The sequence below is a fragment of the Rhinichthys klamathensis genome, unplaced genomic scaffold (genome assembly GCF_029890125.1).
Source record: "Rhinichthys klamathensis goyatoka isolate OS25496 unplaced genomic scaffold, OSU_Roscu_1.1 h1tg000366l_1, whole genome shotgun sequence".
NCBI lineage: Eukaryota > Metazoa > Chordata > Actinopteri > Cypriniformes > Leuciscidae > Rhinichthys > Rhinichthys klamathensis.
The window spans coordinates 880,001-898,258 of NW_026606875.1; the positions used below are offsets into that span (position 1 = coordinate 880,001).

Here is an 18,258-nt window from a genome sequence, read left to right on the forward strand (position 1 = left end):
TCCATCCATCCATCCATCTCCATCCATCTCCATCCATCCATCCACCCATCCACTCATCCATCCATCTATCCATCCATCCATCCATCCATCCATCCACATCCATCCATCTCCATCCATCCATCTCCATCCATCCATCCATCCATCCATCTCCATCCATCTCCATCCATCCATCCGTCCATCCATCCATCCATCCACATCCATCCATCTCCATCCATCCATCTCCATCCATCCATCCATCCATCCATCTCCATCCATCCATCCATCCATCTCCATCCATCTCCATCCATCCATCTCCATCCATCCATCCATCCATCCATCCATCCATCTCCATCCATCTCCATCCATCCATCCATCCATCTCCATCCATCCATCTCCATCCATCCATCCATCCATCCATGTCCATCCATCCATCCACATCCATCTCCATCCATCCATCCATCCATCCATCCATCTCCATCCATCTCCATCCATCCATCCACCCATCCACTCATCCATCCATCTATCCATCCATCCATCCATCTCCATCCATCCATCCACATCCATCTCCATCCATCCATCCATCTCCATCCATCCATCCATCCATCCATCTCCATCCATCCATCCATGTCCATCCATCCATCCACATCCATCTCCATCCATCCATCCATCCATCTCCATCCATCCATCCATCCATCCATCTCCATCCATCCATCCACATCCATCTCCATCCATCTCCATCCATCCATCCATCCATCCATCTCCATCCATCTCCATCCATCCATCCATCCATCTCCATCCATCTCCATCCATCCATCTCCATCCATCCATCCATCCATGTCCATCCATCCATCCACATCCATCTCCATCCATCCATCCATCCATCCATCCATCTCCATCCATCCATCCACCCATCCACTCATCCATCCATCTATCCATCCATCCATCCATCTCCATCCATCCATCCATCCATCCATCTCCATCCATCCATCCATCCATCTCCATCCATCCATCTCCATCCATCCATCTCCATCCATCCACATCCATCTCCATCCATCCATCCATCCATCTCCATCCATCTCCATCCATCCATCCATCCATCTCCATCCATCCATCCATCTCCATCCATCTCCATCCATCCATCTCCATCCATCCATCCGTCCATCCATCCATCCATCCATCCATCCATCCATCCATCCATCCGTCCATCCATCTCCATCCATCCATCTCCATCCATCCATCCATCCATCCATCCATCCATCGCTCACCTTCATCATGTTCTCTTTGGCCTCGACTGTGAGCACCAGATAGAAGCACTGTCCGTATGTGAAGTCTCTGTCGAACACCAGCAGGAGTTCATCTCCAGGGTATTCCTGCAGAAAAACAGCCGGTATAAACCTGTACACACACAGTACCTGTACCCAAACCCTACAGTAAATACATGTACAGTAGTTAATTAATATTACTCACTAATTAAATATATAATTACACTGTAACAATGACACCTTAAAATAAACGGCAAAAAATGCTTTTCTTACTCAGTGTTTTTGTCTTGTTTCCAGTCCAAATATCAAAAAATCCTTAAATCAAGATGCATTTACTAGATGAGTAAAATAACATAAGATATTATGTCCTGTTTTCTGGAGAATTAATCAAAATTAAGAGAGTTGATGCTTAAAAAAGCTAAATTATCTGCCGATGGAGTGAGAAAAATAATGTTGTTTCTGTTTGAATTATGATTATTTTTCTCACTCCATTGGCAGATAATTTTGCTTGTTTTAAGCATCAACTCACTTAATTTTGATTAATTCTCCAGAAAACAGGACATAATATCTTATGTCATTTTACTCATCTAGTAAATGCATCTTGATTTAAGAATTTTTACATATTTGGACTGGAAACAAGACAGAAATACTGAGTAAGAAAAGTATTTTTTGCAGTAAATAGAGTTGCTGTCAGGGTCTGACTGTTAAAATCATCTTCTGAGGTTCGTATCGTCTTCAGCTCGTGAACCGGTTCAGAATGTGTTTGACTCTCACCAGCACGATCTGTTTGACGGGGCTGAAGTCGGACACGGCCGCTCTGGTCTTCATGTCTTGCACGATGTCTTCCTTTCTCAGGAGCTTGTAAGGGTTGTCTCCGGTCACATCCTCATCTGCCCGGCAACCAAACAGCTCCTGAGTGACAGAGGTCAGGACCAGCGGGAAGATGTGATCGGGGTGACCTGTGGGGGAAGGAGTCACTTAGATCACAGCTATATGAATAATACCAAACAGGGTTATGAAATTGAATTTCAGCAGTTTTATTGCAAAATTGTCTGTATTATATGTCAGTCAAGGTAAACTAAAAACTTAAAGGGATAGTTCCCCCAAACATGTAAACTCTGTCAGTAATGACTCTCCCTCATGTTGTTCAACCCCGTAAGACTTTCGTTCATCTTCGGGACACAAATGAAGATATTTCTGATTAAATCTGAGAGCTGGATCACTCCTCCATAGGCTTCTACGGGATTGAAACTTGCCGGCCCAGAAAGTTATTAAAGACATCGTTAGAATAGTCCGAGTGACGACAGTGGCTCAACCTTAAGTTTATCAAGCGAAACAAACAAAAACAAACAAAAATAACGACTTTATTCAACTCTTCATGTCCTTCTGTGTGGGCCTCGAGTGAGTTCACGTAGTGTAACAGCGCAGCGCTTCTGGGGTGTACGTCACACGCAGGCTCACTATTGCCCGACGCTGGTCATGTGTGTGATGCTGGCCAATAGTGAGCCTGCGTGTGACGTACACCAGAAGCGCTGCGCTGTTACACTACGTGAACTCACTCGAGGCCCACAGAGAAGGACATGAAGAGTTGAATAAAGTCGTTATTAGGGCCCAAGCCCAAAGGGCGAAGGCCCTATTGTTTTCCTTAGGATTATTTATTATTATTATTATTATTATTATTATTATTATTATTATTATTATTATTATTATTTTTCTGCTACCTTTTGGACACTTTTGGAGGCCTTAACATGCTCAAAAACTCCTGAAACTTTGCACACATGTCAGAACCCGCGGCCATCAGGGCCGGGCTGAAGATGGTACCCGGGCGTGGCAGGGGGGCTCGACAGCGCCCCCTGGAACGGGGTCCGAAAACATGGTCCATAAATCAAACACGCTTGCATGTAATAATATGAAACTCGGTACACATGTAGATCTCCTCGTTTCATATATACTTCACACTCTTACTTTTTACCCCAGCCCAACAGGAAGTCGGCTATTTAGGGTTGTTGGTAAAACACACGCAATGGAATGTGAAATACTCCTCCTAGAGAATTCAAACAAACGGCACGAAACTCGGTCAGCATGAAGTCAAGACATTGAGGATGAAAGTTTGCGAGGGGATTTTTGATATCTCGAACGGTTTGGCCGTGGCGAGGAAACAAAATTATGGCGAGAAACGTGAAACAGGAAGTGTGTCATAACTACTGCATACATTAACTGATCTTGATGAAACTTCAGCAGTGTGTTCGCTGTAAGAGCCCGATCACATGGATGTGACTATTGTGAGTCAAAGTTATAGCGCCACCAACTGGCAGCAGGAAGTGTGTCACTTCCTAAATGCTTTGAAATCACCCTCTTATTTTTACCCGATTTGCTTCAAACTTTATGTGTATAATGTAAACACACGGCAGATGTAGACCTGTGAAAGGATTATTGATATCTTAGATACTGTTGCCGTGGCAACACATCAAACTTTAATATTCTTGTTTGATGCTTTTGAGACTCTTAGCATGCTTGAAATTGCATGAAACTCGACAGACACAGGTATGCATATGGTTCAGATCAAGCCGGACAACTTTCTAATTAACTGTCATTAGCTCAGACCAAGAGGAAGTTAGATATTTTGGTTTGAATGTGGATGTTTCTGAGAATTTTCTCTCCCTCTCCCTCTGACAGAGAGAATGCACCCTGCCATTCGTGTGTGTCTGTGTCTGTGTCTGTGTGGGGAGGGGGGGAGGGGCTCTTTTAGTTTAAACACAAAATTATACATAGGGCCATACTGCCCTCTTGTGTCCAAAATTATATTTATATATACATTATACATATATTTGGTATGTGACTGAGGACCGAGAGCTTTTAAATACGGGACATTGATAATGGCCACGTGCAGAGCGCTCGAGGGAATTCCTATGGAAGTTCTGCTCGCTCGTCGCCATGGACGCGCACCATTATGAATGCCAGTGCAGCCGCATACTTTTTAGTGTCACTTTAAAATTAGTGCAATAACGGGGCCGATTGCTTGAATTGTGAGTTCAATAGTCTATTATTTTTCACGGAAAACACAACAACAAAAGAGTACAATGATAGATTCGCTTAAATAGGGGCTTTTACATAAAATAGCCTATTCCGTCATCATCTTTTCAGTCAGCTCTGCACTCTCGTGATTAATGAAATTTGACTCCTGTTGCTGATATTTGCTGCAACTTTCGTTCCGCTCACAATTTAGTAAGCAAACACGCTTCAAATGTGTTTTTATTTTATTTTTGTGTATATATATGTGTGTGTATATATATGTGTGTATATATATATATATATATATATATATATATATATATATATATATATATATATATATATATATAGCTTATGTTTCAAATATGAGTTAATTAACAATCGTTGGAAAGAATGATACTTTTAATATCACTAAACCGTCATTAGGTGTCGCCAGGCGACCGTCTTAATGAGCGAGTCATTGATTCATTCGTTCAAACGATTCGTTCGAACGGCTGAGTCATTCATGAATGAGACAGATTATGGATTGGTCGTTGAATCTTTGAGTCAACCGATTCGTTCAAAATGCTGAATCATTCAGTAATGAGAACGCGTTGCTGTGAGATGCTCGATGGTTCTGCTGTGATCTTTGTTTAACTATTTTCGCTGCTGAAACAGAAAAAAAAGTCAATATTGCATCTAAAATGTAAGTGATTTGACGTGTGTGTGTGTGTGTGTGTGTGATTGTGTCTGTTACAGTGATTGTTTAACCCTTGTTAAAGTTTAGGCCTTGTCTTTTTGGATATATATCTTTTTATATAAAAAAAAATAGCATACAACCCATGTATTTTAAATGTAATGTTTGCTTTAAATTACATTGAGATTTGTATGTTTGGTAATTGAACCTGAATGAATTATAAATGAATGTGCTATATTTCAGATCATATATTTGTTTTCCTTAAAATTTGAACTAACACTAACTTTATTCTCATCTGAATGATAGATTATTTATTTCTGTATAAAATAAAAACACATTTGATTTTTCTTTTTTAATCAATGTAGAATGTGTAACTGAAAAAATAAACAGATTAGGGCTCTGATCGAGGACAATAATGTCAAAAAAAGAATCAGGGCATGTCTCATATCTTTCTAAAATGTAATTATACACCATTTATTTTTATATAAAATTATACAAATATTAGAACTAAACCCATTTTATTCCTTTTTTTCAATTTAAGAATTATTTTTAAGTTTAAAAACAGCCAGAATGGTTGTTTAGTCAAAAATAATAATAATCCAAATCATATATAGTGCTATACTGCCCTCTTGTGTTCAAAATCAGGTAGGCCTATTGAATTTATATATATTTATATATTAGGGATGTTACTATGGGAATATTTTCCCACCGGTTAATCAACGTGTGATTGTGTAAACCAATTGTGTAAACCTCCCGCTGGGGGGTTTAAAAACACTAACTTGAAAGCGAAAGTATAATATGGACGTCCGCACGGACATTGAAATGGTGGCGCTCGAATGAATTCCTATGGAAGTAGAAATTAACTAAACGTTCGCTCTGTTCTGCTCGCTCGTCGCCATGGACGCGCACCATTATGAATGCCAGTACAGCCGCATACTTTTTAGTGTCACTAAAATTAGTGCAATTTCGGGGGCCGATTGCTTGAATTGTGAGTTCAATAGTCTATTATTTTTCACGGAAAACACAACAATAAAAGAGTACAATGACAGATTCGCTTGAATAGGCGTTTTTACATAAAATAGCCTATTCCGTCATCATCTTTTCAGTCAGCTCTTCACTCTCGTGATGAATGAAATTTGACTCCTGTTGCTGATATTTGCTGCAACTTTCGTTCAGCTCACAATTTAGTAAGCAAACACATTTCAAATGTGTTTTTATTTTATTTTTGTGTATGTCTGTGTATATGTATGTATATATATAAATATAGCTTATGTTTCAAATATGAGTTAATTAACAATCGTTGGAAAGAATGATACTTTTAAACATAACACTAAACCGTCATTAGGTGTCGCCAGGTGACCGTCTTAATGAGCGAGTCATTGATTCATTCGTTTGAACGACTGAGTCATTCATGAATGAGATAGATGTTTATGGATTGATTGGTCATTGAATCTTTGAGTCAACCGATTCGTTCAAAATGCTGAATCATTCAGTAATGAGAACGCGTTGCTGTGAGATGCGCGATGGTTCTGCTGTGATCTTTGTTTAACTATTTTCGCTGCTGAAACAGAAAAAAAGTCAATATTGCATGTAAAATGTAAGTGATTTGACTTGTGTGTGTGTGTGTGTGTGTGTGTGTGATTGTGTGTGTGATTGTGTCTGTTACAGTGATAAGAGTTTAACCCTTGTTAAACTTTAGGCCTTGTCTTTTTGGATATATATCTTTTTATATTAAAAAATAGTCATACAACCCATATATTTTAAATGTATTGTTTGCTTTAAATTACATTAAGATTGTATGTTTGGTAATTGAACCTGAATGAATTTTAAATGAATGTGCTATATTTCAGATCATATATTTGTTTTCCTTAAAATTTGAACTAACACTAACTTTATTCTCATCTGAATGATAGATTATTTATTTCTGTATAAAATAAAAACACATTTGATTTTTCTTTTTTAATCAATGTAGAATGTGTAACTGAAAAAATAAACAGATTAGGGCTCTGTTTGATGACAAGAAATGAAAACCAATGCGATATGATGAATGTCCAAAAGATGGCTCCCACAGACTGTTTTTAAATAGGATTGTTTGATATTTTTTGCTTTTAAACTGTGTGTGTGTGTGTGTGTGTGTAAGAGATTTTGGTTGGGTGACAGTTGTAGTTTACAGTTTGACAAGAGTTTATAGCTTGACAAAAGCACAATGTTGTGTTTTATTGCAAGTGTACACAAATATAAGTAAACACTTTGCAGTTTGAATAATGTCCTGTATGAACAAAAGGACGGAGTATGTTTTTATGTCTACATTGTTCAATTACGCCACACACACACACACAAACACACACACACACACACACACACACACACACACACACACACAAACACTATTTTTCTAATCAGATCAGGCAAGTAATATTCTGTCTTGTCTCTTAAAAAAACAATATATATATATTTATGTATATATATATATATATATATATATATATGTGTGTGTGTGTGTGTGTGTGTTTGTGTGTGTATATATATAAATATAGCTGCGAGCAGCGATGAAAGGGCCAAAGCCGGCGGCACCGCCACCCCGGTTATAGCGCCACCAACTGGCAGCAGGAAGTCTGTCACTTTCAAAAAGCTTTGAAATCACCTGATTGCTTCAAACTTCACTACTATGATGTAAACACACGGCAGATGTAGACCTGGATGTAGACCTGACCTTTCAGAAGGTTGCTCTCGCATACTTTGTGGTTGATATGTGCCCTCAATGCACACTTTTGCAGAGCCCACACTGATACAAGCTCTACAGCACACTTCTTTTCGACAGTCAAAGCAGGGTTACGTTTTTGCACGTCGTGCACAATAACCCTAAAGGCACCAGGGTGGCGGTGCCACCGGCTTTATATATATATATATATATATATATATAAATAAATAAATATAGCTGCGAGCAGCGATGAAGGGCCAAAGCCGGTGGTACCGCCACCCCGGTGCCTTTAGGTAACTAAAGGCACCGGGGTTGCGGTGCCACCGGCTTGGGCCCGTAATCGCTGCTCGCAGCTATATTTTTTGTTTGTTTTTGCGCACAGAAAGTATTCTCGCCGCTTGATAAACTTAAAGGTTCTCTAAGCGATCCTGGGTGACGTCACTTCTTGTTGACGTTCGAACTACTGTCAAACAAAACGGAGGCTAGCTAGACCCTCCGCGCACTAACCCCCCAAACCCTTCTTGTCAGTCGTTGGCTGGAACAGTTTGGTATGTTTCGTGGTGCGGGTTAGCCCAGTTTGTTTTTGTTGCTGTTTGTGGAGCCTGGGGTGTCTGTAGAGACCGCGTTTCTTCACAGTGTGTTCAGGGGACAGGCAGCCAGCGGATAGTGAGGAGATGTTTGCTGTATGTGGCAAAAAAAGTTTTGGCCTAAAAAACGCGTGACATCGCTTAGAGCACCTTTAAGGTTGAGCCACTGTCATCACTCGGACTATTTTAACGATGTCTTTAATAACTTTCTGGGCCGGCAAGTTTCAATAACAATAGAAGCCTATGGAGGAGTGATCCAGCTCTCAGATTTAATCAGAAATATCTTCATTTGTGTCCCGAAGATGAACGAAAGTCTTACGGGGTTGAACAACATGAGGGAGAGTAATTACTGACAGAGTTTACATGTTTGGGTGAACTATCCCTTTAAGGCCCAATGCAGTGAAGTTGAAGTGTGTGGATTTATCACAGTGCAAATACAGTCACAGCTGTAGACGTGTGTCACATTCATCAGTAAATCCGGAGATATCTGCTCAGATCCAGGAACAATGAACGCCAGTAAACACGGCTCATCTTAATGGATGAAGCTCATTGCCTCTTCAAAGGGACACAAGCCCCTCAGAACATGTGCATACAAACAGCCTCCTCAAAGTGAGCGCTTCTCTGTCAAGTCGAGTCACCTTCATTCATACAGCGCTTTTAACTATATAGATCGTTTCAAAGCAGCTTTACAGTGATAACAGGAGATTACAGTAACAGAGATTGTTTAGGCTTTACAGCAGTTCTAGAATAAAGTTATTGTCCAGATAAAGTTAGTTTTAATTGATTCACTTCCGTTGTAAAGATCATTAGTTATTAACTTACCGCTAACACAACACCGTTTTAACTGAGAACAGAAAACATATAATGCGTTCTGGCCGCTCATTTGCACGGCAACAGTGTTTGGTGCTCGAGAACGCAAACTTTGAAACATGTTCCAAGGTGCAAACATTGAACATTTTTGGAAAACGTTATCATCTCCGTGTAAACTTCAAAAACGTGAATCTGTGTAAACGCTGACAGCGTGCACATGCGTATTACGTGTTCAGTCTATAGGTATGCACATTTCTCTACAGATTGACCTCAACAAATTGTCTGGCCTTAAAAATGTATAATACAGAATTGTTCATCGCTTCCGCGTATCCATGTGAACTGGAGTTATTCTGATGACGTTGTATCTGCAGAGGTGAAGGGAAGGAGGCCTTCACAGGGGAGACGCTAGCTCTGCTCTGACCCGCACACATTCAGTACAACTCTTCAGACCAGACTAAATGAACGAGAGATTATGCCATACCAGAGCAAAGCGTTATTACTCTAATGTTTGTCTTTCATCGCTCAGGAGATGTCATTGATTTCAGGGGACTATTGTCTGAAATATTTCTTTTGAAATGCCTGGAGGAGCTATATTTGTATATGTTTTTAAGAAAATGTGAATGCAAATTCAAAGCTTGCAGCCATGGTGATGTGAACTGTTGCCAGGGGGTTGTTAGGGTGTTACGAGTGGTTGCTATGGGGTTGCTATGCAGTTGTAGAGTGTTGTGGGTGGTTGCAAGGGGGTTCCCATGCAGATCTATGGTGTTGTGGGTGGTTACTAGGGGGTTGCTATACAGTTTCTAGAGGGTTATGGACTGTTGTTGTCAGGGGGTTGATATGCAGTCACTAGAGTGCCAAGGGGTTGCGATGCAGTAGCTAGAGTGTTGTGGTTGGTTGTCAGGGGGTTGCTATGAAGTTGCTAGAGTGCCAAGGTGTTGCGATGCAGTGTTGTGCATGGTTGCCAAGGGGTTGCAAATCAATAGCTAGAGTGTTGTGGTTGGTTGTCAGGGGGTTGCTATGAAGTTGCTAGAGTGCCAAGGGGGTTGCGATACAGTAGCTAGAGTGTTGTGGATGGTTGTCAGGGGGTTGCTATGAAGTCACTAGAGTGCCAAGGGGTTGCGATGCAGTAGCTAGAGTGTTGTGGTTGGTTGTCAGGGGGTTGCTATGAAGTTGCTAGAGTGCCAAGGGGGTTGCGATGCAGTAGCTAGAGTGTTGTGGATGGTTGTCAGGGGGTTGCTATGAAGTCACTAGAGTGCCAAGGGGTTGCGATGCAGTAGCTACAGTGTTGTGGTTGGTTGTCAGGGGGTTGCTATGAAGTTGCTAGAGTGCCAAGGGGGTTGCGATGCAGTAGCTAGAGTGTTGTGGATGGTTGTCAGGGGGTTGCTATGAAGTTACTAGAGTGCCAAGGGGTTGCGATGCAGTGTTGTGCATGGTTGCAAAGGGGTTGATATGTAGTCAATAGAGTGTTTTGGGTGGGAGTCAGGGGGTTGCTATGAAGTTGCTAGAGTGCCAAGGGGTTGCTATGCAGTAGATAGTGTTGTGGATGGTTGCCAGAGTCATGGTTACCTGTTATGCAGTTGCTAGAGTGTTGTGGGTGGTTGCCAGAGGCTTGCTATGCAGTCGCTAGAGTTGTGGTTTACAATGGGTCTGTTTTGCAGTTCATTTGCTAGATTGTTGTGTGCGGTTGTCAGGGGGTTATTATGTATTTGATAAAGTGCCATGGGATTGCTTTGCAGTTGCTAGAGTGTTTTGGGTGATTGCCAGGGGGTTGCAATGAAGTTTCTAGAGTGCCTAGGGGTTGCTATGCAGTAACTAGAGTGTTGTGGATGGTTATCAGGGGGTTGCTATGAAGTTGCTAGAGTGCCAAGGGGGTTGCTATGCAGTTGCTAAAATGTGTTGTAAATGGTTCCCATGGGGTTGGTATTCAGTCACAAGAGTGTTGTGGGTGGTTGCCAGGGTGTTGCTATGCAGTTGCCAGGCTGTTGTGGGTGACTACTAGGTGGATACTCAGAATGAGTCTCCAAATGGTCTCTGTGTAATCTCGGCGCTGATATTAAAGTGATCTCATTTGAGACTTTTCTTTCTTTTTAAGCCTAAGACACAAATACATTATTGAAAGATGAAGTACTTCGCAGAATTATTTGCCATATTTCCAGTATCTTGTTTTTCTGATCTTCCCGCTTTTTATCTTACAGGTGTGACACGACCAAATGCTCACAGCAGTTTTTTTGTCCAGTGTTTTACTGACAGATGAATGAGGGAGGAGTGTGTTATTCAAGCAGAGATATCAGCTTTCCTTACTGAACCTGAACCGACATCTGAGAGATGCCCAATGGATGATTTAGTTCAGAAGCCTTTAGTTCAGAAGATATTCAACAATCTAAAAGGATTGACCTGCAGTTAACCTTACAAACGCATATACAGCATAAAATGACAGTGAATGGTGACCGGAGCTGTTAAGATTCTGCTAAGCGATTTGGGGTGAACTATCCTTTTTGTGTGTGTTATATTTTGTGTGTGACATCAATGGAAATCCAGACATCACCATTATCATAATCTCTCTCAAGAGAAACCAGCTGAACATTGAAGTATGTTGCCGGTAACATCTGATACGAGCGACAGCATTCGGGTCATTTAATCCAGAGGAGCTGCTGGCGCTTTACTGCAATGGAAACTCATATGGATTTATAGCCCATATAATTACATAATTGCACTTTGTCTACTAACGCACCCACACGTGCCCTTTAGAAAACATGGAAAGGAAGCTGTCTGGGATATTGAACAAGCCGTGTTAGACTTCAAATGAAAATTAGCCCATGATTTACTCTCCCTCAAGCCATCCTAGGTGTATATGACATTCTTCTTTCAGACGATTACAATTAAGGTTAAGTTATTAAAAATGTCCTGGCCCTTCCAAGCTTTATAATGACAGTGAATGGCTGTTTCTGTTTTAAAGTCCATAAAAGTGCATCTATCCATGATAAAAGTGCATCTATCCATGATAAAAGTGCATCTATCCATGATAAAAGTGCATCTATCCCTCATAAAAGTGCATCTATCCAACATAAAAGTGCATCTGTCCATCATAAAAGTGCATCTATCCATCATAAAAGTGCATCTATCCATCATAAAAGTGCATCTATCCATCATAAAAGTGCATCTATCCATCATAAAAGTGCATCTATCCATCATAAAAGTGCATCTGTCCATCATAAAAGTGCATCTGTCCATCAAAAAAGTGCATCTATCCATCATAAAAGTGCATCTGTCCCTCATAAAAGTGCATCTATCATCATAAAAGTGCATCTATCCATCATAAAAGTGCATCTGTCCATCATAAATGTGCATCTATCCATCATAAAAAGTGCATCTATCCATCATAAAGTGCATCTATCCATCATAAAAGTGCATCTGTCCATCATAAAAGTGCATCTGTCATAAAAGTGCATCTATCCATCATAAAAGTGCATCTATCCATCATAAAGAGCATCTATCCATCATAAAAGTGCATCTATCCATCATAAAAGTGCATCTGTCCATCATAAAAGTGCATCTATCCATCATAAAAGTGCATCTGTCCATCATAAAAGTGCATCTGTCCATCATAAAAGTGCATCTGTCCATCATAAAAGTGCATCTGTCCTTCATAAAAGTGCATCTATCCATCATAAAAGTGCATCTGTCCATCATAAAAGTGCATCTGTCCATCATAAAAGTGCATCTGTCCATCATAAAAGTGCATCTGTCCATCATAAAAGTGCATCTATCCATCATAAAAGTGCATCTGTCCATCATAAAAGTGCATCTATCCCTCATAAAAGTGCATCTATCCATCATAAAAGTGCATCTGTCCATCATAAAAGTGCATCTATCCATCATAAAAGTGCATCTGTCCATCATAAAAGTGCATCTATCCATCATAAAAGTGCATCTGTCCATCATAAAAGTGCATCTGTCCATCCTAAAAGTGCATCTATCCATCATAAAAGTGCATCTGTCCATCATAAAAGTGCATCTATCCCTCATAAAAGTGCATCTATCCATCATAAAAGTGCATCTGTCCATCATAAAAGTGCATCTATCCATCATAAAAGTGCATCTATCCATCATAAAAGTGCATCTGTCCATCATAAACGTGCATCTGTCCATCATAAAAGTGCATCTGTCCATCATAAAAGTGCATCTATCCATCATAAAAGTGCATCTGTCCATCATAAAAGTGCATTTATCCATCATAAAAGTGCATCTGTCCATCATAAAAGTGCATCTGTCCATCATAAACGTGCATCTATCCATCATAAAAGTGCATCTGTCCATCATAAAAGTGCATCTGTCCATCATAAAAGTGCATTTATCCATCATAAAAGTGCATCTGTCCATCATAAAAGTGCATTTATCCATCATAAAAGTGCATCTGTCCATCATAAAAGTGCATCTGTCCATCATAAACGTGCATCTATCCATCATAAAAGTGCATCTGTCCATCATAAACGTGCATCTATCCATCATAAAAGTGCATCTGTCCATCATAAAAGTGCATCTGTCCATCATAAAAGTGCATCTGTCCATCATAAAAGTGCATCTATCCATCATAAAAGTGCATCTGTCCATCATAAAAGTGCATCTGTCCATCATAAAAGTGCATCTGTCCATCATAAAAGTGCATCTATCCATCATAAAAGTGCATCTGTCCATCATAAAAGTGCATCTATCCATCATAAAAGTGCATCTGTCCATCATAAAAGTGCATCTGTCCATCATAAAAGTGCATCTGTCCATCATAAAAGTGCATCTGTCCATCATAAAAGTGCATCTATCCATCATAAAAGTGCATCTGTCCATCATAAAAGTGCATCTGTCCATCATAAAAGTGCATCTATCCATCATAAAAGTGCATCTGTCCATCATAAAAGTGCATCTATCCCTCATAAAAGTGCATCTGTCCATCATAAAAGTGCATCTGTCCATCATAAAAGTGCATCTGTCCATCATAAAAGTGCATCTGTCCATCATAAAAGTGCATCTATCCATCATAAAAGTGCATCTGTCCATCATAAAAGTGCATCTGTCCATCATAAAAGTGCATCTGTCCATCATAAACGTGCATCTATCCATCATAAAAGTGCATCTGTCCATCATAAAAGTGCATCTGTCCATCATAAAAGTGCATCTGTCCATCATAAAAGTGCATCTGTCCATGATAAAAGTGCATCTATCCATCATAAAAGTGCATCTAACATAAGCAGAAGAGGTCAGGTTATCTCAAAACTTGAGTTTGTGATGTCTTTCTTTCTGTTCTTTTAAACGTATTACGTAACCTAAAAGTGAATGCTAAAAATGTTAATGTTTAAATGCAAACGCAAACAGAATACAAAGAGGTGTCTTGAACATTCCCATCACCGGCACAGTAGTGCATAGGACAAGCAGGGAAATTGGATTCTGGGAACAAAAGCCGAGAGAAAGCAGGTCTGGCTACGTGCCTGTGTGTGTGTGTGTGTGTGTGTGTGTGTGTGTGTGTGTGTGTGTGTGTGTGTGTGTGTGTGTGTGTGTGTGTGAGTGTGTGTATCTTTAATCTGATCACAGACACCGGCTGAATGGAAAGGAACGAGTGGATACATGCTGGAAACAGATGCTCTAAACAGATCTGAGAATATGATTATGACTGTTTTTGGTGCAAGACGTTGAAAACAAAGGTCTGAATATAATGCGAATGCTATTAGAGTGATACGAGACACTTGCCAGATTCTGATGCACCTTCATCTGGGGTTTCTTTTTTTTTATCTGCAAAAGAATAAAAAAGTGAGACATTAGAAACCAAAAGATGCATTGGAGAGTGAATACATATTTTGATTATAGCTATAAACAATGCCAACAGTGCTATCAGTCTCGTGAGAGAAATGAGGAATATTAACAAGAAGAAGAAATTGTTCATTTGCACAGAATACTTGTACCTTTCTCCTTGATCGCTCGGCTCTTGGGTCTCTTTGGAGGCATGTCTGCCAGTGAGTTTGTAAGATTTCAGTGGGATATCATGGGATATAAGCTGTAAAACAGAGAAGAATAACACGATCACAGTTTCAACAGTGTGTAAATCCACAGTATGCATGAAGTACGCTTATTCATTAGTTGAAATGCTCTGTGATGTACACACATCTGGATTAAAAAAAAAAGGTTATTTCTGAGATCATAACTGGACATGGTATGAAAACAATTCTGTTTAAATTGAATTGGATTATGTTTCATACTGCATTTTGGGGAAAACATACAACATAGTATACACCGTATTCAGTGTGCAGTAAGCAGTGCACTTACACAACCGAGGAAAACACACGGGCGACATCTGGTGGTGGAGCATAATATGACAAACTGAAATCGCACTGCTAATATTAGACGATGAACAGTAAAGCTCATGCTCTCTTGAGTAGGTTCTTGTTTTTAATAAGTAATTACTTCACAACTGCTAAAAAAGAGAAAGTTTTTATATAGTATGAGTGTGTGTAGTATGAATGTACATTCTCCGTGATGTCATTATCATGTGACCCACCGTCATGAATCCTCTCCTTTGGCCTTATGGGACAGTAAAGTGTCAATCATATTCACACTTCAGCGATTGGTTTTCCTTTTGCTCATAATGTTAATGCCTTGATTGTCGATAATGTGTTCTGTGGTTTTTCCTTATCTTACAGACACATTATTTGGGGTTTTATATTAATGACAAGAATCTAATCAAAGCAAGTTTTTGTATTAACCTACTTTTATTCATTGGAAAGTTTAATATCCATAAATGTAATTATGCAAAACCCCGCTTTGACATCTTCAAAAAGAATTGAATTTGTACTTAAAAACAATTTCAATGTCTGTAAATAAGAAAGCTATAAAAACGTCTAGAATTCGTGTTTAATATTTTTTCATAAAATGCTTTTAAAAATCTTTTTTAAATCTCTTGGCAAATCGGTAAATTAGGCTTCTTTATATGTTTTTCTTGTTGACTATTGAACTATAACTTGTTTAGTGTCTGAAAGTTTGTCTGTCTTTGTATCTTATGTTTGTTAAAATTAGCAATAAAAAAAAAATACAAATTATGAATCTCACCAGGTTATCCGGGTGTTTTTTTTGCCTTCTCGTTCATGAGGACTGTGAATTAGTACACACTTCTCTTCTCACATACTGTTCGCTTACTATATAGTAGGGAAAGTTTGAGATTTTGGATGCAGCCTTAGTCTTTTAAAATGTGTAAAAAATACTGTAAAATGAAATTCATTAAACACATAGACTTACCTGATTTAAATGTGACTTAAGGGGAAAGTTCACCCAAAAAATGAAAAACTATGACTTCCATATTTATCTGTCCTAGTATGGAGGTCAACTGTCTGGTTACCAACATTCTTCAAAATATATTCTTTTGTATTCAACTGAAGACAGAAACTCTTACAGGTTTGGAACAACATGAGGGCGAGTAAGTGATGACATAATTAGCATTTTTGGGTGAACTGTCCCTTTAAATAAAAGTCCTAATCTTAAAACTGCACTGTTACAGCGAGGGTATCAGAAGGTAATACCATGGTACTGAATGATTACAGTATACATATACCATTATATATACAATTGGATTTAAACGTAGCATAAACAGATAAAAGCCCAAAATTGGCAAATACATTATCACTCGTAACGTTACACACGCGAGCGAGATTTAAAACTGTTGTACTTTAACAGCGTCATTACGATTTATCACATGCAATGTTTTTAAATATATAAATAATCTTAGTATGATTCTTAAACCTTACCTCTTAATAATAATAATAATAATAAAACTTTATGGTGTCACTTTAAAGAATAAAAACGTTATTCCGAGTAAGCAGCGTGAACTGTCTCCAAGCATCCGGAATCACAGACGGTTACTATTGGTTACAGAGGCGGAGACTCGTGTGATTGACAGACCGCACAGCCAATCCTCACGTTGTTCAGCGGTAGCCCCGCCCCCTTCACCTGTTGACTCTCAGCACTGAGCGCGTCCGAAACACAACGCTGTTCATTTCAGTCGAAATTCACTTTAATCCGAATTGATTTCAGATTTTCATCGACTTTATGGAAGTTAGCTCAGAATAAAGACATAAATGCGCTCATCTCTCGCCGCTGGAGAACTAATTGATGCCATTTCCAGCTGGTGTAATTGGTGAGTTACTGATGAAATCCTGATTTTACTGAGCTATTCTGCTTAAAATACTGTGAACAGTTGCGTTTGGGTTGATTTTTGCATGTAATGCTTTGATTTACAGACCTCTGCTCCGTTTTAAACGGCGATAAAACACACCAGATCCTTATGGAAGCCCATTTCCACCTAATAAGATAAAATATAAATCAATTATGACATAGAAAGACGAAATTATGACATACTAAGACTTAGTATAGCAAATTTAAGTTTGTGTGCCATAATATTCACTTGGTATGTCATATTAATGACTTTTTATGACATCATTTTGACTTTTTATATCATAATTATGACTTAATATGTCATAATTTAGAGTTTTTTATGTCATTTTACAAAAGCATGTAACCGTGTTTACTGGCATCACAAGGTGTTGTAGTTTCGGATGGCACAGGTATGATGACGTCACATGACGAGTGTCAACTCATGAATATTTGGTTCATGTTGTTACATATGGCATTATGTCTGTTTTTACATGTTACAAAAAAACTCTCATAAAGTAAAAAATATCAACTCCAGGAAGCAAATAGTCATTCATGCTGGAAACCATGAACATGACGAGTGTCACGTGACTCTGACGAGGGTCACGTGACTCAGCCAGGAATGTGGATCAATTAATCAGAAGGTGAGCTGGATTCAGTCCATCAGTGTTGGAGAAGTGGAAGAGCCACATTACTGCACGTCTACGCTATATGTTTATTAATACTGTCAAGAACGTCTCTCTTCAGGGGTGGAATGGCTTATTTTGAGTTTATATCCAAGTTGATATGATCATGTGAAGTTTTACAAAGCTCATATATGTTTTCTTTGCTGATCCAAAGATCTCTGATAGATTTATATATGCTGATAAACGCCGGCTAGATATCGGTAGTTTCCAGCATCAGGAAACCCCCGATATCTAGTTTTTTTGTAACATGTAAAAGCAGACATATGGCAATATGTAACAACATGAACCAAATATTTATATGTAACAGCATATACCATGACAACAATAAGTGTAATTTGGTTTAAAAATCCCCAAAATA

General features: G+C 39.2%; 2 protein-coding genes across 5 annotated transcripts in view; one reads left to right on the plus strand and one right to left on the minus strand.

The window, feature by feature from the left end:
• dnai3 (dynein axonemal intermediate chain 3) overlaps positions 1–8,865 on the minus strand; it is a 45,267-nt gene extending 36,402 nt beyond the window's left edge. Inside the window, exons 1-3 of the mRNA XM_056233280.1 lie at positions 8,856–8,865; positions 2,016–2,218; positions 1,245–1,349 (exon numbers count right to left, since the gene is read on the minus strand). Coding sequence (XP_056089255.1) covers positions 1,245–1,349; positions 2,016–2,218; positions 8,856–8,865 — 318 coding nt within the window. The remainder of the gene's footprint in view (positions 1–1,244; positions 1,350–2,015; positions 2,219–8,855) is intronic.
• Positions 2,067–18,258, plus strand: part of mcoln3b (mucolipin TRP cation channel 3b) — a 34,709-nt gene continuing 18,517 nt past the window's right edge. For 2 of the 4 annotated variants that reach the window (XM_056233282.1, XM_056233286.1), the window contains exons 1-2: positions 2,067–2,195; positions 17,098–17,200. In XM_056233282.1, the coding sequence (XP_056089257.1) occupies positions 17,176–17,200 (25 nt within the window). In that variant the 5' untranslated portion in view covers positions 2,067–2,195; positions 17,098–17,175. Of the gene's footprint in view, positions 2,196–16,860; positions 17,201–18,258 lie in introns of those variants that run through there. The other 2 variants (XM_056233285.1, XM_056233283.1) reach the window with 2 other exon arrangements.